Source organism: Camelus dromedarius, chromosome 29 (assembly GCF_036321535.1).
Source record: "Camelus dromedarius isolate mCamDro1 chromosome 29, mCamDro1.pat, whole genome shotgun sequence".
In the NCBI taxonomy this organism is placed as follows: Eukaryota; Metazoa; Chordata; class Mammalia; order Artiodactyla; family Camelidae; genus Camelus; species Camelus dromedarius.
Window position 1 is genome coordinate 15881386 of NC_087464.1, and position 25257 is coordinate 15906642.

Below are 25257 nucleotides of genomic sequence, written 5' to 3' on the forward strand. Positions count from 1 at the left end.
CCGAGTATACTGCAATAAAAATAAATAAATAATAAAAATGAAAAAGCCAAATGTCTAGAAATTTGGGGGGCACTTTTATTATCATTCTTTTCTCATCAGCATTGTCTGTTCTTTTTTCAAATTTTTTTCTAGTTTTATTGAGGTATAATTGACATACAGCACTGTGTAACAGGGCACTTGAAATTGTGAATTCTATCCTATACGTATGTAACCCTAATACTCTTTTGGGAAAAAAAAATTTAAGAAATTTGTTCCTCTTCTTTGGGAGAGGGTGTGAATGGATACCAGAACATTCAGTTTTCATAATGAATCTTTCCCACCATAGGGCCAAACCTCAAAGCAAACTCAGTGTTCCTTCAGCTGTGTGAGCGGGAGCCCTTGCTGGGAATGGAAGTTGAAATGTGCACATTTTGACCTCTACCTTTCTTGTCATCCTCTCATATGGATCTTTTTCTTACTGGAAATGATTACTCTTCTGAGTGCACATTAGCTTTTTAGAGCTGTTGATTTGCCCAAATGCTAAATGGGTAAACCATTATCTTCCTTGTTAAGTGACACAAACAGCTCATAAAGGGAAAGGGGTTTTGCCAAAGGGGACAAAAGTGTCAACACCAGTGTAAAGATAGGGCCTCCACAACTTTGGACTGAGCCTCCCTCCACCCCCAGTGTGGCTGATAGCCCACCCCAGGCCACAGTGCCCATCCTGAGACCTCCCAGCAGTGCAGGTTTTGTAATAGTCGCCTAGGCTCAAATCCACTCTTTAGTTTGTTGAGCTGCCCCTGAAAAGGAAAATAAGGTCTTGACGTTCATACTTCTTCAGTTATTCAAAAGTCAACAATGCAACCTTATCCTCTGGGACATTCTGAAGGCTAAAGTGATTTATTCCTAAGTTCCCCACGTATAATTTGTCAAAGACTCTCTCCTGGCTTGCCTCTGGCTTGCCTCTACTGTGGTTATCTATCATCTGCTTCTTTTAAAAAAAACTTTTTTCCAGCTCTACTGAGGTGTAATTGACAAAATTACAAGATATTTCAGTGTACAGTGTGATGATTTGGTTATCATCTGCTTTTTATTCTCTGTCTGCTTTTTTTGTCTCTTCTAGGCAAGCTCTTTTTGGAGACCATGTTAAGAAACCCCGGAGCCTGGAGGACACAGACTTGAGCCGCCTGTACACGGCCACATCCCTGATGCAGATCGATGACAACGTGATGAGGTGTGCCCACGCTCTGGGGCAGGGTGCCAGGCGGGAGGCAGTGAACCAGCGCCTCCCAGCACCAGGGGTTTCCTCTGCCCGCTTTAGTGTTAAGGGTGAAGAGCATTGTTATTATTTTTTGTTTTTTTTAATATGTCCACTGTCTAAAAACTGAAGATTTCAGAGGAAAATCCAAATTTCTAATGTCTCTTGAAAAAATAGGAGAAGGCTCTGATCACTCGTTCTGCCTTCCTACACGGCGCAGCTGAGCTTGAACAAGGGCGCTGAGTGTACACACTCTAGTTGTCCGCAGTCCTCACCCTACGGGCTGTGCCTCAATGCCGGTACGGGGATCAGGTGCCACAAAATCTACATGTGGCAGTGGAGTAAAAGGAAAAGAAAATATTTCTTGTACCTGTCTGTGTCTCTATCAAAAGTAGAAACATCAAAAATAGACCAAGAGAGCTGTGTTTTGCAAGAAAAATGGACAGAGCTTCTCCCTCTAAGGGTGTGAAGACTCTCCTCTGGAGTGTAATATGCAAGCCCCGCCCCTTCACTCAGTTAACCGTTTCCCTGCCTGTCCCCACTAGCCCCTCCGTGACCTGAGGTCCCAACACTAACAATGTCCCCTTTCCTGGCACCAGTAGTTTCTGATGGAGGTTAGCCTTAGCTGGAAAAGGTAAAGTTGATCTCTGACCTCATCGTTCTCTTTAAAAAAAGTCATCCTTTTTATTTAATGATCAAAAGCAAGCTAGCGTTCATCCAATAGGTAGGCAGATACTGACCTCAGGGTGTGCGATCTGTACGTCCTTCCTTAAGGGATTTTAAGAACATTTTTACATCAAGTAACCTTGAAATAGACTCATAAACAGTTACTCAAAGGAAATGGAAATGAGGAGATTCCTGATATGTTCAGAAGGAGAGAATTAATTTTACCCACCCTCACTTACAGTGGGGCGTGTGACTTTAATGTACACATTACCCTAATGAGAAAAAAAACAAACTTACTCAAATCTCATTCATCTTCCAAATTTTTTTAAGCCCAAAAGAGAGTGTTCTTCAATTCTTCCTAACACTCTTCCTTTTTAATTGTGCCAGATAGTAGCACTTTTCATGATCATAACCAATTTGGGCACCCTGCCCATTAACCCATTGCTAGTAATACTGAAAGACTGGAGTGCCTTTCTGGAGCACTGAGACCACAAAGGGACTAACTTCACGGAGACAAATGTCCTCGAGATGCTCTCTGCACTCAGCCTCTCCTATTATGTTTGGCTTAATAGTCCAGCCTGAGCATTCTGGGTCCTTTCCCAGCAGAGATGTCTAAAGAACCTGGTAGTGGAAGAGGTCCACAGCTTCAGGGGAGCCCAGATATCTTGAAGACCCTAGTCCAAAGAAACTCACCATTCAGAAACCAGAGGCCCTAATCTGGGTCAGAAAGAAATGAGGTTTTCAGGGATCCTCTGAGCTGGGGCTGACTCGGCCTGCTGGTGTCAGAGCTCCAGGCTGAATCGTGCTGGCCTCTCTGAGCACAGGGCAGGGCAAAGCGGCAGGACCTGCCTGCTAGAGCACTGAAGGGTTCGTTAAATGTCCGTGTGTCTCTGACTGATGCTCCATGGGGGTAACTTTGAATCCCCGTCTCGTTTCTGTTATCCAGTGCATATTTCATTCCAATTCACAGTGACCTGGGTCACTCTGCCAGGAAGCATTCTGTTGAAAACAAAGTTCTAGTACATGCCTTTGAATTGCAGTTTCTTAGTGTCTATGGTGACATCTGGTTTTATGTCAAAAAGATGTAATAAACACTAATAATTACTATAGATAACACTTAATGAGTAACTACTCTGGGCCAGTTATTATGCTATTATATTAAAATGTCACTTTAATGTCAGAAACCTCATGGTGCCATTAAAACAGAGCCTGTCCTAAACTCCATTTTACAGAGGAGAAGCTCAATGAGATTAAACCTTTTGCCTAAGGTCACAAGGTAAGTGGCAGAGCCAGGATTTGAACCCGCATGCCAAAGCTGGGTGCTCTTAACCCCTAACTCTGGTTACAAGTGTATATTCCACTGACATTATGAATTAGTGCAGGAACTGGTGCTGTACTCAAATCAACTCAGCATTCCAATCTTGTCTTTTTCCTTTGTGTGTGTGTCCAGGAAGTTCCATGGCTATAACTCCCTGAAGGAATATTACGAGGAAGAAAGCTGCATGAGGTACCTGCACAGGGTGAGTGGCAACACTGACTCAGAGGCGGCAGCATCTCAGAATTAGCGTCATTCCATCCAGCTCAACCCAGGGTCTAACAGGCATCCCTCTGAAGTTTCCCTGGTGGAAGCTCAGCCAGCATTTGGCTCCAACCGCTCTAGTTGTTGACTTGGGTTTATTATTGAACCAAACTCTGCCCCTCTGTGACCTCCATGTAATAATCCCAGAGCTGCGCCTTAGTGCAGTGAGGACCAGCCTGCTCCCCTATCTGTGTGAAAGTCCTTAAAACTGCTGCCACACTCATTATTTTCTTACTCTTCCTTTGACAGTACGATCCTGCTTGATTCCTGCCATGGTTCCTCATAGGAGATCCGTGTAGATTTCTTACAATCCTAGACCCTTTCTGGGGCCACTGTATATTTTGTTGGTGTGGTGCCTAGGATTGAAATCAAAATTACTGCCATGATCTGGCAAGCACAGAGTAAAATTGGTGCATTTCTGTATGAGAATGATAGAGGAGCATGTCTTTTAATGATGTAGACTGGTTTATATTAATGCAGTTTTCAGCAGCTCCAATAAACTGTGTGTGTATTAAGCTTGTGGCCAATGATAACCCCCATGTTTTTTACCTGAGCCACCACCAAACCAGTCTCTCCCATTCCGTCTTTGAACAATTACTCTTTTTACTCAGACACAGGCTTCCCATTTATCCCTGTCAGTGTCCTCCTGTTGGTGTGGCCTACCACTCCCCCAGCTAAAGCAGATCATTGTGACTCTCTGTCCTGTCGTCTGTCATATCAGCCATCCCTCCTACTTCATCGTCCAGGCTTTTTGTGTCGTCATTTAAGCCATTACTGAAACATTGAGCTGCCTAGAGCCAATGTCAGGGACATCCAGTTTAGACAACTAGTCATTTCACCCCTGAGCATGGCTGTTCAGTAATGTCTGCATTACCCCATCAGCATCATATCTGCTAAAATGAAAAAAGACGCTATTTTTGCTGTTTTGCTAAAACAGATGTTAAATGCAAATCTGCCAGGAGCTTCCTAATATCCACCAGCCTGCTCCTGTTTTCAACTTTTAGATTCCTCTAGAAAGACTATTTTGTCTAGCGTGGAGTACACTCCTTTTTTCCTCCCCACAATATAAATTGAATGAATATGTGCGCAACTCTTTGTAAAGCCATTTTCCTGAAAGGTCTGGCTAATCTGAAACATTGTGAAGATGATCAGAAATATTTCGCGAGTGAGCGCCATGGAGTCTTTACCCGCGCCCACCAGAGCACGTGGGGCACCTCGGACCCCGAGCTTGGCTCCTGCACTGCCTGCCCGCCAGGGTTGTCATCACAGCAGCAGTTACCATTGCTGCCACTGCCAAGGGACACAAGGCGTCCTTAATCCAGCTGTTCAGCAGACTGAGCACTGACCCTCTTCCTCTGGCTTCCAAGACATGTCTGGTAGTGAATTTGAACCTTGGCTCAGTGGGGTCTAAATAAAGGGAGTTGATCATTTAATTCTGCCTTATTTTCTTGTTTCAGATTTATGTACCCCTCATGCTGGTGAATGCAGCTGATGACCCCTTGGTGCATGAAAGTCTTCTAACCATTCCAAAGTCTCTTTCAGGTAAGTGCTTTCTTCCTGCTGCCCCCTCAACCACTCAGCAAACTGCCACAGTAAATTCCGTCACCTTCACCACGCTGTCATCTCCTGGAGACCAGGACATCTCATGGCAGTGTTCTTATTTAGTCTAGCCTGATAGTCCCGGGACTGTGATGGAGCCTAGGCAGAGCCTTTTCGTGTTCTGTCCTGGTGCAAGAGACAGGAGCATCATTTATATCCGTAGCCAGGTGTGGGGAGTCCCCTGGTGTTCTATGAAATTATTGTCTCAGGGATGTAGTTCCATTAAGGCTGAGAGTTTGACATGAAGAGATGTTTACACTTACAGCTTGACTTGAAAAGCAAAACAAAAAAGCCAGTTCTGCTACCTCTTTTGACAGACAGCCTCCTCATCTGCTCTGAGGATTAAAAATACAAGCAACTGAAAAAGCAAAGAAGGTTGCTCATGGGAATGACATTGTGTCTCAGGCCAGCACAGTCGCATGCCAGGCTAGGTAGGAGCTACAGGAGAAGCTCAAAAGAGGGTAGCAGAAGGAAACACTGGAGCCACAATCCAAAATTACTTTGCATTATAATCCAGATCTAATCTGACCAAAGCTGCTCCTTGCACAGTCCTCTGTGATTATGTTTCCTCTTGTAAATATATGTGCACCAGAGGGAAGAGGACCACTTCTAGTTCTCTCATGACCCCAAGCTAAAGAGTAGATAATATAGCAAGCAGACAAAGGAGCCACGCCCAGACAGCTTCGTTCGCTGCTCAGAGAGAACGCGTCTGTCACAGGTGTGTTATGTGATAAAAGCTGTCTCCTGTCAACCCGATCAGACCACAGGCTTCCTGCACAAAAGCAGCCCACCCAGCCATGGGAGCAGCAGTGAGAGGAAACAGCCACTCTGGTTTCCCTCTGCACATCTAAAGTGACATCCATAGCATTAATGCTGTCACACAGAAATTTATGAAATAGCAACTGAAAAGGAAGAATAAAGGGTGTCAGACAAGATAAGAGCCCCTGTAGAGCCAGAAATGTGCATGCCAGGATGTGCCTCAGAGGCCTGGAGCAGCCAGCAAGGGGCCCCTTGTCAGTTATCCCTTTGGGAAAACAGATGCTTCATGTGGTACCTGACTATACCTAGCTGTCCACTTTGCACACATCTTCAGTAATGGCTTTAACTAGCCCATGTGGGACTAACTTAAACATAGACTCGTAAGTCAAGCTCCAGGTTAGTAATTCTTAGATGGCCATTTAGCATGTGCCATTGAGAGCCTGGGCATCTTTTAACACAACTTGCAGCTTTATATTTCAGTCTTAAAAGTCTGTAATGAAAAATCATTGACTCCATTGAATTCAACTGGTACTCTAGCAAATAAGAGAGCGCTGTGAATCCCTTCTCAAAGCCTGGCCCCCACCAGTAGCTTTGGCATCATCTGGGAGCTTGTTAGAATTGCAGAATTTCAGCTCCTTCCCCAGGCCTATTAAAGCAGAATCTGTATTTTATGGTGGTAGCCAGGTGATTGGGATGCACGAAGTTGGGAAGCACCTGGCTGTACAACTGAGTCACCTGGGGAGTTTTAGCAACACCCATGCCTGGGTTCTCCTCTCACCTGTCACCCACTGCCCCCCTCAATCAGAATCTCATTGGTCTGGGTGCAACATAGGGATTGTCTAAAAACCCGGGTGATTCTAATATGCAGCCAAGTTTGAGAACCATTTAGAGTTCTAAGGATCTCTGAGGCCCATTCTGCCCCAAAGCCAAGCTGCTCTTCCCAAACCTGCTAGATGCCACCATCTCGCCTGCCCCACCGAATCCCCCTCCCACTTTGGTGAATGAGGCAGAGGGAGTGGAAGTCAGATGCCCACTTAGGTGACACCTTCACCTGTGGGGAAAGCCTGGCCAGCTCGCTTTCGCACCTCCTGCCCTGGAGCTGAGAGAGGCCAGTGACTCACTCAGCTGCCTTTCTCCTGCAGAGAAACGGGAGAACGTGATGTTTGTGCTGCCACTGCACGGGGGCCACCTGGGCTTCTTTGAGGGTTCCGTGCTGTTCCCTGAGCCCCTGACATGGATGGATAAGCTGGTGGTGGAGTACGCCAATGCCATTTGCCAGTGGGAACGTAACAAGTTGCAGTGCTCTGACACGGAGCAGGTGGAGGCCGACCTGGAGTGAGGCCCCCCAGACTCTGGCACGCTCCAGCTGCCCTCCTCTGGAACTCATGTCCCTCACCGGCTGTTTCAGGTCTCCCATCTCCCTCAATGACCTGGATCTGACCTCACCATCAGCGGGGGCAACCCACCAGGCACACCTATCTTGAAGTAGGTGGCTGTCCCTGGGAGCTCCAGGCTATTTTTGTGCTTAATTACTGGTTTTCTCCATTGCTTTGTTAGCCACGGTGACAAACAACAGGGTTCTCACCCTCCTGTCCAGTTTCAGCATCTGATTGCTTTCAAGCCAATTACATCTAGTTTCCCTATTAAAAATGTGTCTGGACAGCAGTTTTGCTTTGCCAATCAAAAGGCTTTTCCCCAAGAGCAGTGAAGGATGTGTGTTATTTTGTGGTGGTTTATATGTGTCCTTACATAGACCCTAAAAAGAGCCAATGCCGTACATGAGGTTCAGCTTGGGAGCCCGAAGCCCTGGCCTCCCAGGCCAGAGTGTGGCCTCCTACATGGCAAAGAAGATTCCCTTGAGTCACGAGCCAAGTTTCTCCCTCACTCTTTTCTAAGACAGTTTGCCCACACATTGCTGATGATGAGAGTCACCTGGGGCGCTTGTTAAAAATTCAGCCTCCCAGGTCCCTCCCCTTGAAGAAGCTGATTCAGTGGGTCTGGGAAGGGGCCTGGGGATTTTAATTTTTGACAAGTGCCCCATGTGATTCTCATCACCAGGCAAATCTGAGAAACACGGTTGTGCGGGGCCTTTAGAAACATCTCAGTAACTCGTTTTATTCAAATTCATGGTCGGAGGTGTCTCTCAGCTCCCAGGAGCCTCCAAAGCAGCAAAGCCTGTCGAGCACAGCTGCCCTAGTGTGATCTTCGTGTGACATCCCAGAAAGGGCCTGGGTGGGGTGAAGACTTTGGGCTGAGGCTCTGCTTCTCCCTGGCTATATGACCCTGGAAAAGTCCCTTTGAAGTTTAGTTTTTTCACCTGTCAAATGGGGGACTTAGACCAGGTAAATTGCCGAGATCACTACCAGTTCTAAAGTTCAATGACAAACTCAGTTTACTGAGGTTTGAGAGAACATCCCTCCAGGGGACCCTGGGAGCTATTCTAAGCTTGTAGACATCACCACTTGCCTTTCTTTTCTTTTTCTTTTTTGTCCCTCACTTCATATAAAGAGGTTTTGGGGTGTTTTTTTTTAAGCACTCAGTTATAATTTTATTCTTTTTTTAACCCAGACCTCTCTCACGCCAGCTTTTGATACCAAACAATTCAAAAGTTGGATCTGAGTTTGGAGAAATATCTTTCCAACTGAAGACGGTGTGATCTTGAAACCAGATTTTTAATAGCTTATATCTGTAGTCTGTTCGCTAGAGCTTTCCAGAGTGTGTCTTCTCAAATGAAAAGTCACTCCAGGTCTCAAGTACTCCTATCCTCCAATTCTGTGGTACTTGAATATCTAAAAACCCAGCACTTTGAAAAATTAGCTATTTGGAACTAAGCAGGATTACGAGTGAAATGGCCTAGATACTTTAAAAAATTTTTTTTTGTTCCTGCTTCCTCTCCTTTACTCTAGGACAGACAGGAATATAAATAGTGGGTCTGTGTGTGCATGTCTAAAGGGTAAAGGGAGCCACCTGAGGGCCTGGAGGCCACCCCTCATGGCCACAGGTGGATGTAGTTTGGGCATCAGTCCAAGTCATGTGACAGTAATGTCTGTAACCCGAAGAAGTTGTTTTCTGACAATCACCAGATCGTTCTAACTAGTAACATCAAAAACAGCCATTATCTGAAAAGATTGAGACTTCTGTGGTCTCCACTTTGCTTCGGTACAATTTCTCACACACACCAAATTCATCATTGTGACTTCCCCCCTAAGTTGTTATTTTTCAAGTGCATTTCTTTTTCATTTCTTTCGGCACAAATTGGCACTTTATCATCTACCCCTCAATTTGGAAGCTAGTCCCTCCCCTCTGTTACTGTTCCCTCCAACCAACAACCACAGCTGTAATCTAGAAGATTCATCGTCCCATTTCCATTACTACCTTCATGTCTTGAGACTTTTTTGTGAAATTAGGTATACGAAGCAATAACTCAGTGGGGTTGAATCACCATCCCAGGAGGCAAGAGGCTCCTTTTCATTTGCCTTAGGTCTCATCTCTTATCTATTCTGACAAAGTAGTGGCCAGGTACCAGCTCCATTGAGAAGAAGACAGTGCTGTTGTCACACACATGGCAGGACAGGGGCAGAAGTCCTTGGAGCCTGGTCTGCACGGCAGTTCTGATGCCCACGGAGGAGAGGCAGGGCTCAGGGCATAGCTTTTGTTGCTCCACAACCAGAATTTACCCCGCAGGACTGTGGGGGCCGTGTTCCAGCTGAAATCTTTTTAGTGTGTGAGTCTGAATGGCCCTTGCATTCCATTTTGGCTCAAATGAAATCAACTGAAGCCCTTTTGTTCAAGCTTCAGGGTCTCAGGCATGGCAATGAGAGTATAACTGTGGCTATCTTAACAGGAAAATTCTTGTTCGTCCCTGAATGGGAGCACAGAGGCATTGAATTTACAGAGATGCAAGCTCGCCTAATAAACAAGGAAGCATCATTTTATATGTAGGTCAGCTTTTTCCTTCCTCCCGCTTTCTTTGCTTTTCTTCATAAAGTCATTCCTTTCTGATGATAACGTGAGAGCTCTTCTTGCAATCAAGGTCCTATTTGGGCTCAAACAAGGCTGAATTGTCAGAGTATTTGAACATTATATTTTAAAATCAGATGAAGGATATAAATTGCAGGAGCCTAGACAATTGTATCACAGGAAGAACATGTTTTAACATGTCTCTGGGTTGTACTCCCTGCCTCTAAACAGTATGAAAGCAATGATGATTAGCTGAGCCCAAATGAGGATTATCTGACTTGAAAAATGGTCTCAAGTCTCCATGATGCATTTATGTTAATAGGGAGTTTAACAGACTTGAAGAAAACCTCTTACCTTTCCTGCTGTGAGTTTACACCAGTCAGTCCATAGCAGAATGAAAGCAGAAAGTTGTTTGCTGTCACTATATTCTTTGAACCCCGCTGCAGTGTTTACACACACTGTAAGAGTGGGAATATACCTGTAAGGGGAGCATTCCTTTCCTGACATGGTGTGATGGAACCAGGGTTCAGGAGACCCAGGTTCTTGTCCTAACTGTCTCTAATTCACACTGGGTTGTGGGCAATCACCTCACCTCCTTCACCTCTCTGAGCCCCAGTTACCTCATCTTAGACCATCTCTTAGTCCACTTCATCTATTTACACATCATTTGCCGGAACATTCCCACTTGCCTTCTACAGCCCTTGCAAGTGGAAACAGATTATGTCAAGGCCTCAGGCTTATCTTGAGAGGGGACTTGAAGAGGGAGTTACTGCTTTGAGCCTTCGTTGCTGAAGACCCTTGATTTTGCCCAAAGCCCCGTGTCTCTGACTGGCTTCTCTTCAGAGCCTCCATTGTCATCTCAGTATCCTTTCTGTGCCGAGGGTGGTCTTATGACTGGGACAGGTGCTGACCGTTGGAACGAGCCAAATATCCCCATCCTTCTGTGTGACTCAGGCAAACATTGAGAGTTCCCAGGGCAGAAATCCTTCCTGCTAAGGCTTTCATTCTAAAACTATGGTCTTCATTAAAGCTGAACTTTCTGGGTAGCTGAGCTTATATGCCTGGCATCTGAATGAGAGCTCTCTTTGTCACTGTGTGGCTTGAGATCCATCTTGCCAGCTCCGGGGAAACAATACATGTGTTCTTGTTTGTGTTTGCCAGACAAGCAGATGTCTGAGATGTGAGAGGCTTTTGTTTTCCCTGGGCACCGGTTCTGACTTGGAGCTAAAGTAAAGATCACTGAAACATCACGTTGAGTTAAAAGAACTCAGGTCTTTGTCCTCTAAGGCAGGACAGGAGAGTTATTAAGAAGCATTTCCCTGCAGCATCTGCTCACAATATCATCTGGAATTGTTTTCTTTGCCCAGAAAGCCTTAACTCGCCTCTAGAGTATCCCCTGGTATTACAACAATACTGTGGCTTTGGAATTCAATTCTTCTACTGTAGATGTTTGAGGCAAAGCCACAGCAAAACCAGAGAATTCCTTCATGTGGCCTGTATGCTCCTTGTTAACGTTAGACCCCCTCAACCCCCTCAACAATATGAGTGACCCCAAACTGGCCAAACACCTCATCTCTGATGCCTTTCTTCCTTTGTGGCCTCATTCTGTGTTCAAAACCACTTTGGATTCATTGGATGCTTCAAAAAGCCATGATAAGTGGCCTGCCTGTGGCATTTAGAGGTCCAGCAGTCGAGGGAAAGGTTTCCTCCTCCCTCTATTAGCAGAGGGAAGTGCCCCTGTCTTTGTAAACTCTGATTGCTTTTGCCAAATGGCGTTTGCAGGGGAACTGGTCCCTACTGGCAGTGAGAACTGGAATGCTATCCACAATGAAAGCTCCCTCCTCGCTGCTGCCACTGCCTGCGGATGCTGCAGCCTGGGCATCCCCACCGTGTGGCCCTCGGAAGCAGGCTGCAGAGCCCAGCTTGCCAGCCATTCTCAGACCCCAGGCAGTAGACAGCTGCCCCTTTTGAAGGAGTCAGGCCCACCCACACACCATGTTTTCTAAACCATTTTTCCTAGCATGTATGTGGGTAAAATGTTCATATATGAATGAATAAGCTGAAGTTAATTTCTAACCAGTGGATTAAGTCTTTTAACTCAACTCCTGCCAATCAGTAATGACATCTGTTAACCTACCTTCTCCCCCTTCTGGACCCCATCTGCCAAGAAATCTATCGCCATAAGTTGGGGACAGTCCCCTGATAACACCTGCAGAAGTACCATTCATCTCCATAGGCATTCTCCTTCCAGACCACCCACAGTTACCCAGAGTAACTGCTGAGCCCTCAATCCCAGCGCCAGCCACTTGCTTCCCAGGCTGCGTGCGTGGGTGGACCAAGTTCCTGGGTGTAGGAGTTAGGTTTTGTTTGGTTTTTGTTTTGGCCTCCTTGGTTTATCCTAAAGCACAAGTCCATGTAGAATCCTGTCACCTCTCCGCACCAGTTCAGATGATCTGGGTCTCTCCCACTGCCTCAGGAAGACCTTCACTGTACCTGAGCTTTTGACTTCTGCCACTGCAGCTGCCTTAGCGACACCAGGGGTTGGGAGGGGGGGCGTTGGAGGGGGAGGCCAGTTTGCATCTCCCCCTTTCCTGGTTAGACTCCCATTAACCACATTCTTCTGTTGGTAGATCTGCTTGCAGATTGATTTTTGAGAACCATCACTTTCACATTCCTAATTTATGTTTGTTTTGTTTGATTTCGTTTTGGGGGATTTTCTGAAACTTCAAATGCTGCCCTGAAGATGATGTAGTTTTGAGTTTGTGTTCTGAAAGCCTCCGTGCTGCTGGATTTAACGGGGGCGCGGGGGAAACAGAGGATCCTCCAGCACCGAGGTGTTTAAGATTTGCAACTAGCAATGCAATTTTTTCTAAATATGAGGATATTTACCTTTATTAAGAAATGATACTAAACAATCAAGGTGTCCTTGATCATTTTATGTTCTCATATTACTTTCGGTTCTATTTTGATTCTGTGTGGTGGTAAACAAAAATCATGACAAACAAAAACTGTAATTTTGTTATCTTTGATTCAGTGGAATTTCTTTACTTAAAAAAATAAAAGACTAAAAATGTACTGTGGCTGTGTGTCCTTCTTAGTGGAGATTTTCGATCTAAAAGGGTCTTCCTGTGTCTTCATCAAAGCATGAGCTTGAAAGAAATGGGCAAAACACCAAGTTCTCATCACAATTGATTTTAACCCAGCCTTGCAAATACCAAAGAAATTTTCAGGCCACAGGTGTCTTTACAAGGCCATTATCTCCAGGCAAGAAAGCCAAGGCCTGAGATAACAGAGAAAGCAGCATTTTAATCCCTTGCTCTATAAAGTGAACCACGTAGACAAAATGTAAGGTGAGACGTAAATGGTGGTTGCCATGCATGATTCACATACTCTTCTAATAGTGTTCTTTGAAAGGACTAGGTGAACGTGACCTAAATTAAGATTATATTGGGTTGGTGGAGTAATGGTGGCATTTTCTTCTCCTTTGTGTCTGTCAGAATCCAAACTAAGGGTCTCCCAGGGTCAGTCACTGGCCCAGCCAGGAGAGTTGTGCCCGTCTATGCGCCCCCACCCCAAGAACCTTGCAATTGGAGTTTTCTTCCCTCCTTGGCCATGTGAAACCTTTGACAAGCTAAGTGGGGTGGGGAGTATTGGTTTTGGAGGATGTGCATTAGCATGACCTAGGAATGCCCAATGTCAGATTTCAAAGTACGTCCCTTTCAGGTGAGCAAGCTTCTTCCCCACACCTCCCTCCACTTCCTATCCCCTATAAAATAGCCAGACCATTTTGATCTAAGAAAATCAACTTGCAAAGAATATTACCTATAAAAAGCACCACCTGGGAGAGACTTCAGGTCCAGGGTGTTAGCTGGGTCGACGCCCGCAGCTTGCCCGTGTGGTTGGCACACAGCTGTGCCTCTCCTGATGCTTCCTTACAGGTTTGTTCTTGGTGACATTTATCTGCAATCACTCGCTCTCCCAAGGGGGCTGATATATTTTTTGTTACCTTTCATTAACAGGCCCCTCAGCTCTAGCCCTGCAGGGAGTACTTTCCCATGGGCAGGACCAGACATCTAACTGGATGGCCCTCCATCTGCAGGACAGCCTCCTTCCTCATTTCTTTCTTTGGTATCCCCTCCTTAGAGGAGGTTACATGTAGCTGAGTGGTTGGGAAGACATTACAGGCAGTCTAGCCTTGAACTGCTCAATCTCTCCTCAAAGAAGACATGGTCTTTTCCTGCCTTAATATGGTTACCTTGAGAAATTAAATGTGCCCACTTACACATTTCCTGCCTGAAGGCAGGGCGACTTCTGGTCACAGCCCCAGGGAGGACATTGCTCTAATTCTGGGACAGATAGCCAGGCATAAGCTGCTGCCATCCCACAGGGATTTTGCAGTCCTGCTCTCTGCTCAAGAAGAGCGAAGTGCAGAGTTTGCCTTTAAATCCAATATTAAAACTACGGGTCCTTTAAACTCTCACCTCCTCCCTATGTCAAAACACATGACTTGGAGCAGTACACATTGGAGCTACCTGGGGAGCTGGGAAAGGTCTTGCTCTCCAGGTCACACCCCAGCTTTAGTACTTGAGAATTTCTGGGTGGGGCCAAGGCCTCAATAGTCATAAAGCTCCCCAGGAGGACCTGCAAGGAGGTTGCAAGCCACTGCTTTGGACTCTCTGATTGGTCCTTCAATGTGCAGTCCCCTGAGGATCTTATCAAAATGCAGATTATGATCCAGCAGATCCGAGGCGGCACCTAAGATTCTGCATCACTAGCAAGCTCCCACGTGGGGCAGACGCCCTCCTGGGAGCACACGTTGAGTAGTCAGGCTCCCAGGTATCCTGTGAGCTTCCAGACCCTGCACTGCTGAGCTTCCTCAACACCAGAGCCATGCCCACCATTGAAAGTGGGAAGAAAGGAGGTCCAATTCACCCTGAAGGTGACTCTTCAGCTCTTTTTCGGATTGACTTAAGACCTGGGCATCCCTCTTCCAGGAAGACTTTGCCAGGACACCAGGCAGCACTAGCCTCCTCCAGCGCCCCTTTGGTAAACTCAAGCCTCTAAGCAGGGGCCAGTCTTGCTCAGAGGCTCTCTAAAGCTGGTGGCCCATTTCCTTCCTGAGACCTCCACCCATACCTTAATAAGTGCTTCTGTCTCTAACAGACGATGTTTCCCCAAAGGTCCACGTGAAGATGGCAGAAATGCATCATTGTGACTTCCCAACTTTTGCTGTTCAAATTACTTTCACGTGACAGAAACCCTGCCTCTTCCCAGATGTCTCCAGAAAGGGAAGTGTTCTGTTCAGCAAATGGTTGTCATAAAAGTCATGCTTTGTTGTCTCCCTTCCCATATCTGGTGGCTTTCAAGAGTATTTTATTGTCCCTCTTCCTCGCTCTCATTAATGTGGGGGTGGTGGCCACTTGTAGGAATCCAGCATGCAGGCAGCTCGGATTTTGTGAGACCGAGCACATCAGATTTTAACATTAAAATTCATAGTCTTCAGGCATATTCTCCCAAAGGTGGCACCCTCATTCTGGCAAGGTCAGCCTCAGCCTGCTCCTGCCCAGTCTGTCCCTGCCGTTTGTCTCTGGGCATGGAGGGGCAGTGCAAGGACATGGCCAGCAGGGGGCGGTGGCAGCCCACAGTCAGGACTGACTCACTGTGTCCCAACCTTACAGCTTCTTCCTCAGAAAGCACCTCGGCTTTCCTGTCAGAGCTAGCCCTGCTGTCTTTAGGGGGGACCCTGGCATCCCACTTGGATCTGCATAAGAGCCAAAGCTGCCCCAAGAGCCTCTGCCTGCAGTTTTCTCCAAATCTTGATCTCATTTATAAATTAGAGCCCCCACAAATCAGAGGGTGGGACTAGGAAGGCTCTTGGCAATTAGGGGCCCAGGAAAGATGGGAGTCATCCAAGAGGGATCAGCCACTGTTTCCCTCAGATTTGGGACATAACTCCTACAAAACAACTAGAAGTACATCTTGAAAGTTTGAAAAATGCTCTTCCTTTTAATTTCTTTAACTCAGACTCATCCCTGCCCCTTCTCTACCAAAACCTGTGCTGTTGGGTCACCAGTGCCCTCTATCTTGGCAAATGCAAGTCTCCATTCTCTCTTTTTTTTAAATGGAGACACTGGGGATTGAATCCAGGACCTCGTGCATGCTAAGCACATGCTTTACCACTGAGCTATATACACTGTCCCTCTTCATTCTCTTTTCATTTGACCCCCTCAGCAGCATGTTTGTGCCCTCTCACACTAAACTTCTTAGCTCCAGATATTCTAGGAGATCTCTTGGGGTGATGCTGCTGAGTCCCCTTCAACCAGAGCAACAGATACCATCTGTCAATCTAAGTAAAACCATCCATTGAGGCAAGGGGTCTGGAGGAGGGAGCTTTTGGTGGAGAGACCCCCATGGATGGAAGGAGGGGCACACAACTGCCACCCTTGAAAGAGGTCCAAGCTTCTGACCATCACTACACATGTCAGACTGCACCTGACCAAGGGGACCAGACCAACCCAAAATGGAGCCACTTCAATGCTGCTTCCACCCTGGAATTCCAGGTGGGAACCCCTTAGCCTGCCTATCAACCACCAAGAATATTGTACCTGCCAGATCACTTGCTTTTATATTCCTCCCCCTTTTATCTTCTATTTTATACTTTTACTGGGGGCGGGTTGGGGGAGAGACTTTTAAGCCAGTCTCCTTGCCTATTTTCATAGACCCTAAATAGCAAAACTCTATTACAAAGGAAATCATCGAGAAGCTTGATTAGAGTCTTTGAAACCCAGCCCTACACAAGTCTGTCCTAAAGCTTCAGAGGCGGTAGGAATAGAAGTCTCCTCAATTCTTGCTCAAGGGAATTCCCCTGCTTTATTGCTCCCCAACTTGGGAGGAGGGTGACACCTGAGCTCACCCAAGCTTAGTGAGGTTCAGGGGAACCACAGTCCCCCTGAGCAGTCTTTTCCCCAGCCTTATGGGTCCAGGACAGCTAAGGAGAAGCCCGAGGATACTAACTACAGGTTGGATGGCAGGAGACGTTCTCAGAAGGCTGTGTTCTCGGCTTGGGCCCGGGGACCAAAGAGCTTCTCGGCAACAGCCTTGCCGTCATACTTGGGCTGTGTGCCCCCAAAGTCGGAGGGCAGGATGTCCTCATCGAACTCCTGGAAGAAGTCGGAGAGGTCTTCTCCATGGACAAAGACCTGCAGGGAAGCAGGGGAGACAGAGCTGAGCAGGGGATGCTGTAAGGATGGGAGTTGGAGGTAAAGAAGAGGGACAGGAGGACAAAGTCACATATGCCATCTCTGCCTAGTGATGTCCTTCTCCACAGTCCTTCTTGTTGTGCTGTCTGTGGGATCCACTCTGTTCAGGACCATGGTACAGTGTCAGAGGAGGACTCAGGTGGGATCCTCTCTTCTTCCTATCTCATCCCTCTGGTCTCATGAACCCTTTCCTGCTACAGCCCCATTCACTCACTCGCTCACACACACCAGACGATCATTGGACATCTTCCCTATGTGGCCACACACTTACCCGCTGGAGCAATTTGCTCTTCAAGAAGGGCTTGACCACGTTGTAGGTTGTGGTGAAGTACCACGGCTGGTAGATGAAGTGAATGGCTTTGAACCGGGCTGGGAAGGAATCCTGCAGGGACAGAGAGTGCCCCACCACAAGACCCTGACCTCACGGGTTCCCACTCACTCCCCTACTGCCTCTCCTCATGACATGAGGACAGAGTTGTCTCACACTGTAGCCCCAGAGGACTGCCCATGGAAAGTTCCATCTGTGCCAGCAACTGGGGAGCTCTGGCTTCACTGCAGCCCCAAACTGCAGGAAGGAAACCCCAGAAGCCACGCAGCCCAATCCTCTCCCTGCTGATGCATAACACCTTGTAACTGCATGTGGAGTAAAGAAATTAAATGGTAATCTTACTTGGTTTTTAGGTGACTGAACTTTTTCAAACCCACTCGCGTGCTGAGTGGACTGCAAAACTATTGTAGACCAGAGGGACACTATTGTTATGCCTCACTGGCCTTCAGCCCCTGCCATGACCCCCACCTCCCACCCCTCCTCTCCCAGAGAAAGCAGATTTAAGATTAGCTCTAAGAAAGGACTTCTGACACGTCAGTATATAGGACTGAGCTGTCAAGGGAGTTAGAGATAGCCCTTTCTCAGGATAAATTCACTTTCAGAGAGAGGCAGCATGACGTATTTGGACAAAGAATGGGATCCCAGGTCAGAAGGTGTAGGTTCAAGTCCCACCTCTGCCACTTTACAGGCATGTGACCTTGAGGAGTCACTCAGATCTCTCTGTCTAGGTTTCTACGTTTGTAAAATGAAGCAGGGAAGCAGGGAGAGAATGCTTTAGAGGAGTAAATGAATTAATGAATGTGAATACTTGGCAAACTATCGATCACTACAAAGTGTGTGTGGTCAGGGCTGTGACTGTCATTGCTCTTTTTGGCACTAAGTGGTTGTCTTCTCAGGTCCCTGCCAGCACCGCTAAACCGGGCCAAGCCTCCCAGCCTCACCACCTGTGAGAGGCTGCTAAAGGACAGGGCTCTGAGGCCTCACCTGGAGCATGTCCACCATCTTCCTGAGATCGGAAGCCCGAAGCCCGGCAGCCTGCTGCATGGTAAAGCCCCTGAAGTTCTCGATGATGCAGAAGCCATTGATTTGAGTTTCCTCATTCTCCAGTAGCTTCTCCAGGATGAAACAATATGCCTGCAAGATCTTGGGCACAGAATGAACAGGCTGTAACCCACAAAGATAGTTAAGACTCAAGGTCCCAAGGGGAGAGCTAATTGGTATACTCTTTACCAGAGGTAATTTGTCACAGGCTTTGAGCTGGGACAGTCCACCTCTGTGAATGTATCCCAAGAAAATAATCTTCAATGTCATACCCATGGTAAGATGCCAGAGTGTTTATCCCCGTACCCTTGTAATTGTGAAACAACCTAAATGCCCAGCAATAAGGGACTGGTGAAATTATGGCATATTCATGCTATGGAGTATTCTGGAACAGTGATATATAAGATTAATGACAGGGGTGGGTATAGCTCAAGTGGAAGAGTGCATGCTTAGCATGCACAAGATCCTGGGTTCAATCCCCAGTACGTCCTCCAAAAATAAATAAACAAGCCTAATTACCCACCCCCATTAAAAAGACTAATGGTACAGAAAGATATCCATTTATGGTATATTATTGTAGAATATGATCCCATTTTTATAAGAAAAGGTAGGTGTGTGTGTGTGTGTGTGTGCGCGCGCACATGTGCAAGCACATATGTTTTTAGGTTTCTAGAAAACATAGGCTGGAAGGATGTTAGTGGTAGAAATCTCTGGGTTTCTCTGAATTGTGGATAATTTTAAACGTGATTTTTTTTTTTTTGGTATTTTCTAAAATGAGTAGATATCACTTATGTAGTAAAAAATATTTGTAAGTCTCCTCTTTATATACATATGTATGCCTCAGTCCTAAAGCCAATATCTTACAGAGTGGAAAACACTTACAGGCATCCTTAATACAATCGGGAACAAGATAAGGATGTTCGCTTTCCCCACCACAATTCAATTCTGTGTTGGAAGTATTGGCTAATGCAATCAAATTTGTTTCATTTTGTTTTTAAATAAAGGGCATAAGAAGTAGAAAAGGAAAAGAAAAACAATTAGCTCCATTTACAGTTAATAGGATAGTGCTCTTGAAAAACTCAAGAGCATCAATTATAAAACTGACATAAATAACAAAAGAATTCAGTAAAATACCAGGATACAAAATTAACATACAAAAACAATAATCTCCACAGATATAAAAATAACCAATTAGATATAATGGCTGAGAAAGCCTCACTTATAGCAACAACAATAAAATAAATACTTAAGACAAACTTAATGACAAATGTGCGTAACATTTGAAAGCTTTAAAACACTCCTGAAAGCTCAAAATGTGAAAGGGAGGTCATCCCTTGTCTGGATAGTACCACTGGCCAAGGATGTTGCATTCATAAAGATGCTAATTCTCTCCAAGTTTGTTATTTACATTAACGTTATCCCAGTAAAAACTCCTAACATTTCTCCTGGAGCTAAACAAATTAATTCTAAGATTCATAATGGAAAGTAAATACACAAGAATAGCTAGAAAAGCCTTGAAAAAGAGGAGCATTAAGGGTAGAACTAACCCCAACAGATATTAAACATTCTATACCATCTTTATAATTAAAACAGTGCAGTACTGGAGCATGAATAGAGAGATGACACAGAGTAGAAAATCCAGAAATAGACCCACGTGTATATGAAGATGCAGAATATGATAAAGATGGCATCTCAAGTCACTGGGGGAAAAGATGGACTTTTAAATAAATGGTGTTGTGACTAGATAGCATTTTCTAAAATGAGTTCGTATTTTTTTTAAGGCTTAGTGGCACAAACCCCAATTCTGCAACTAGGGCAGCTTCATTAAGTCAATTAGCAACAGCCATCACTGGGGAGTGAGTAATAAAGAAGTTTGGGGCTTGACAAGTGAAATCACATACATATACAATTGCAAAGAACTCAGGCTGCTTAATAGGTTGGAACTTGTGTTTTTCAGAATCTCTCCCAGCCCACTAAGCCCTGTTCTCTGTGTCGCTCACAGCTTTCAGCATTTGGCAGGGCTGATCCCAGCTCATGGCCCATAGCTGTCACTCCCACTTGGCAGGGATACCAGGGGCAGCCATGTATTGGCCAGTGGGCCCAGCCTGCAGAGCTGCTGGGTTTTCCAGCTGCCAGGAATGAAGGTCCAATGGAGGCCAGGTTTGGGGAAGGGCACCCAGCCCCGGAGATAGGAGGAGCTAGGCAAGCCCCAGCTGACCTCATCAAAGGTGATTTCTTCAGAGTCCCAGTTCTCAATATTGAAGAGGAGGACCACTCGGCCATACTTGTCCCGACTGGAGAGGACACCAGGGTAGCCAGCCTCCACAGTGCAGCGGATGGCCTCCAGGGACAGGCTGTCGAAGAGCTCTGGGTACTGCAGCCGGAAGTTCACGTAGCCTGGCAGAGGAGAGCAGAGGAGGCTCCTCAGGGAGCCAGCGCATCCAGGGGTGGCACATGGTGGGGGTGCAGAGACTTGGACTCCTGCCTGGCTCCTCCACACACCTGCTGTGTGTAACCCAGCAGGATACTCAACCTTTTTGTGCCCCATGTTTCCTCTCCCAAAAAGTGGGAGGATAATATCAGCCTCTCTCACCAGATTACTGTGGCAATCAAAAAAGATTTCAGATATGAACATCGTTTGTAAACTGGACAAACAAGAGGTGTGATCCTAAATCTGAGGACGATGATTACTTGCTCTTTTTCTCTTTCCTGTGGGTAGAGGCACAGGTTTCTCAGCTGAACACAGGATCAGCTGAGTGGGGGTGGGGAGAAGACCCCCAGATAAAATCCAAACCCCTAGCAGGACACAGAGGCCCTTTCTGATTCCAGCTGCACCTCAACCACCCACTAACCCCATCCTGGCCCATCCTGAATGGGTCCCCGCCCCTCTGCGGTTGTCTCCACTCCAACCCTGGAGGGGCCAGGTCCAGAGGAGGTCTTCCGGGAGCATTTGCCAAGGGAAAGCCCCTGACCTCCTTGCTCGTCCCCAACACTCCGGGCACGCTCCCTCCACCCAGCCCTCATCCTGGCTGTTCCCTCTGCCCTACTGCCCTTCCCCCAGGTATCTTATTTCCTTTGAATTTTTCTTCAAAAGTTGGCCTTCCTAGCCACTTCACCTAAAACTTCAACCCCTCAGTCCTTCATATCCACCTCCTTTATTTTTATCATTATCCTTTCTTACTCTCTAACAGTCTTATTCATTTTTATTTTATTTGTCTGGTTTATTCTTTCCACCCTTAGAACATAAGGCCCACGAGGGCAGGCAGTTCTTGTCGGCTTTCTTCTCTGATATATCCTTTGGCCTAAAACAGTGGTTGGTAGAGTACAGCAGTGAATTAACATTTCCAGAAAGAAAGAATAAGGAAGAAGGGGACTCATTAGGCTGTAGAGGGCCTGCTCAGACACGCCTTCCCTCGACCGGCCCCAAGAACTTGATTTCCTTGGGACACTTGTCTTCATCCAGTGGGCACAGCCAGGGCAGTTCTGTCCTTGGGGCTCACTCCCAAGGCTGGCACCATCTTCAGTTCCACTCTGCATGACGTTTGGGTACCTGCGGGGAGTCAGGCTCATACCCGTCTTCCCTGCAGTGCTCCAGAGCCAAAACCTAGGCTGAATGGGTCGGGGAGGGGAGGGAAGGGAAAGGAAACTCCTTCATCTTGGACACACAATTTGGGTGACTCAGTTCTATTCATTGAGTCCCCAGACTCGGAGAGAGGAGAGAGAGGGGCTAGATCTCTAGGAATCTTGTCCTGCCAGGCGCATTCATTCATTGTCAAAGCTGAAAGAGATCTTGAAGGCTATTTCACTCACACACCCATTTTACAGATAAGGATAAAAAAGGCGCAGAGTGACTTGCGCAGGGCAGGGAATTGGATGGAAGTGGAGGGGTCCATCTCCTCAGTTCCTGGGTGAGGGTCAATACCATCCTCATGACCTCCCTCCTTTACCCCCTCACTCCCCACCCCCCTCAGCCTTCCCAGGGCTGTCCTTCCAGTGCAGGCCTCACCTCTGAGCAGCTCGTAGGCTCGCCCCACGTCAAACTTGCGTGCGCGGATGAAACGCAGGAAGAAAGCACTGTCTTTTCCCTGCACCCTCTCGGCCACAGCCACTGCCAGCTCCTGCCCAGAGGCTGCCTCTGTCTGCACTAGTTCCTGCAGCTCCTGCACCACCTCCTCCCGAGTGTCCTCTGTCTCATTCAGCTCGTCCTTGGCCTGGAACAGAAGTGGGGTGCAGGCACGAAGTCACAGGTAGGCACTGGTGTGGAAGTCTCCTCCTGGTGCCAGACCCACTGAGGGGCAGAGGGGGCGGCAGCTGGGGCCATCGTTTCTCTGCCCACAAGTGCAGCATCAGCACCGGCAGCATCTCAGATTGCAAATTACAGTCATTGGAGAAAATGAGTCAAAATGCTCATCCCGGGTTTGTTTGCAGGAGATAGTCCAAAATCTACACTTACTGGAGCCCTAACTTAGCACACTGCTAAGGCCTTTAAACATGTTATGTTATTAAATCTTTGCTACAACCCATCACAGTAAGGTTGCTATTCCTATCCCCATTTCTCAGGGTGAGCAGACTGAGGCTCATAGAAGTCAAGATATTCTTGCCTCAGATCACCCAGATAAAAATGGGTAGAACTGGGACTCCTATACAGGCTGGACTTAATCACTTCACTCTGCTGCCTCCCAGGCTCATTTCTGATCTTTTCAAAAACAAAGATACCAGGCAAATGGCAACTTGCCCTCTGCCTAACATTCCTCCCCTTGGCTGAGCCTGGAGAACTCCTCAGCTAATTCTCTCTTTGGCATGAGGGGGGAAAGCAGGTCTAGGGGAGCTCAGAGCACCTTTCCCTTGAGATGCCCAGGGAACAGAGATGGATAGGAGTCCAGGCCCAGCTCAACCCCAAGACCTCTCTGCCAGCCCACAGTCTGATAATCTCTGAGCTTGTCCAACAACTTTCTTTCATACTGAAGGCAAGACCAAGACAGGGAAGGCAGTTTGCTCAAGGTCACACAGCAAGTTGGAAGTCAATCTGATATTAGAACTCAGGCCCTTTCCTATCCATTGTGGGCAGCAGTTGGATCCCTGTTCTCCAAAGCCACTTGCAAACCAATGTTTCTCACATCTGAGTCTAGGATGGTCCCTGGTTCAGAGGCTCTAGGTCCTGGCATTGGTTTCAGGGAGCCCTGTTGGTGCTGTAGTCTTGGAATAGGCTGGCCTGGATGTCTGCTCACCCTGGTTGCTGCCTTGGCTCTGACCTTCAAGATAGCCCCTAGAACAAGCCAGTCCATTAGGTCCAGGATGACCTGGAGAGCTAGTGCTGGGTTCTTTCTACAGGAAAGAGGATGCTGTCAACATTCCTCCTTGTTGCCTCCCTAGCCTGCCCCCTCGCATACCTGGGGCCATCTTACCTTCTGCAAGGTGTGGCGGGGCAACTGGCTGCATTGGCCAAAGACAGGCCCATGGTCTTTGGTTGTAAGCCGCTCCAGTTGGGAACGGAGTTCCTGTTCCTCTTCAGGCACCAAGCGAAATGTGCCCGCCTGGGCAGAGAGAAGCCAGGAAAAAACAGGAAGAAATCCCCATCAGCCTCAGCAAGCCAGTCAAATGGGCCTGCTCAGGCCCTAAACTAGTGCTTTCGCCCAAGGTCATTGTTAAACTGTGTCCTTTTGGGTGGGGTCAGGGACCACAGAGAGGTTGTAGGGATGAGGGCCCATAACCCCAGGCAGACCAGATGATGGAGAAATGGGAGAGAGAGAGAAGGAAGGAGGGAAGGTGGAAGGAGGAGGGGAGCCCCAGGGCACAGGGGTACTCACCCCCTCTGACATGCTGTCTCTGGAAGACTCGGAGTACTGAGAAAAAGAACCTCACTTCTGTCCTGGCCTCTCCAGGCAGCCTCCTTAGGAGAGGAAGTCAGGGCTGCAGTGGCAAGGAGAAGCTGTTCTGTTATTGTCTCAGAACAATGGATCTCAAACTTTTGAGTGCAGCAGAATCACGTGAAGCATTTGTTTGAAATGCAGATGCCTGGGCCCTGCACCTGTGATTCTGACTCAGGAAGTCTGTCTGGGGCCTGGACATCTGCACTTTAAAGCAGCACCCCTGGTGGCCCTGAAGGTGTTTCCAGATATTCTCCTCTCCCACCTAAACATCCCCTGCTCCTGCCTCTGACCTGGTTCCTGTTGTCACCTGTTCATTGCTGATAAACGGCAGAGGTGGGATTTGAATCTATGTCTGCCTGACACTAAGACTTGATTTGACACCTAGAACATCTCCAGACAAAGTCCCTAGAAGAGCTGGTGTCACAGAAAACCCTTTAGGGTCAGAGAGACCCCGGTTTGAATCAGGCTTTGTCATTTACCACCTGTCTGACCTTAGACAATTTATTTAACCTTTCTGAGCCTCAGTTTCCTCTTCTGCAAATTGGGGATAATAACCATACCTACCAAATAGAGTTGTGATGAAGATCATATAATTTCTGTATGGTACCTAGCACAGTGTTTTGCTCTAAAACATTGTTCCTCTTCTCTTTCTTAGCATCATACTGATCATTATCCCAACTTGCACAGAGAGACTTAGTGGATTCCAGGCAATGTCTGAGGGTCTCCCATTTCCTGCCTCTCCCACTCCACAGCCCCAGCAAGGGAAGTTCTGAGAGCTGTAATCCACCAACAGGAACCAAATCTAAGTCAGCTTTCTGGCAGTAGACTTCCAGATATGTGGGCATAGATACAAAACAGCCTGAAATGCTGCCGTGCTGTCACTTGGGTTTTGCTGAATAAGAAATGGAGAGGCTGATAGAACTCCCCAGGAAAGGAGCTCAGATGGGAAAGACAGTGGC

At 47.0% G+C, this 25257-nt stretch overlaps 2 protein-coding genes across 2 annotated transcripts in view; one reads left to right on the forward strand and one right to left on the reverse strand.

Moving 5' to 3' along the window:
• ABHD2 (abhydrolase domain containing 2, acylglycerol lipase) overlaps window positions 1-12875 on the forward strand; it is an 89805-nt gene extending 76930 nt beyond the window's left edge. Inside the window, exons 8-11 of the mRNA XM_010986734.2 lie at window positions 1103-1213; window positions 3354-3423; window positions 4940-5024; window positions 6983-12875. Coding sequence (XP_010985036.1) covers window positions 1103-1213; window positions 3354-3423; window positions 4940-5024; window positions 6983-7179 — 463 coding nt within the window. The 3' untranslated portion in view covers window positions 7180-12875. The remainder of the gene's footprint in view (window positions 1-1102; window positions 1214-3353; window positions 3424-4939; window positions 5025-6982) is intronic.
• Window positions 12876-16840: 3965 nt separating this feature from the next.
• RLBP1 (retinaldehyde binding protein 1) lies at window positions 16841-23971 on the reverse strand (the record flags this gene model as incomplete). Its single annotated transcript, XM_010986737.2, has 6 exons — window positions 16841-16999; window positions 17331-17441; window positions 18372-18530; window positions 20647-20825; window positions 22435-22639; window positions 23834-23971. Coding segments are annotated over 6 exons (951 nt in total), but the record flags the coding sequence as incomplete, so codon positions are not given.
• Between the last annotated feature and the right edge of the window lie 1286 nt (window positions 23972-25257).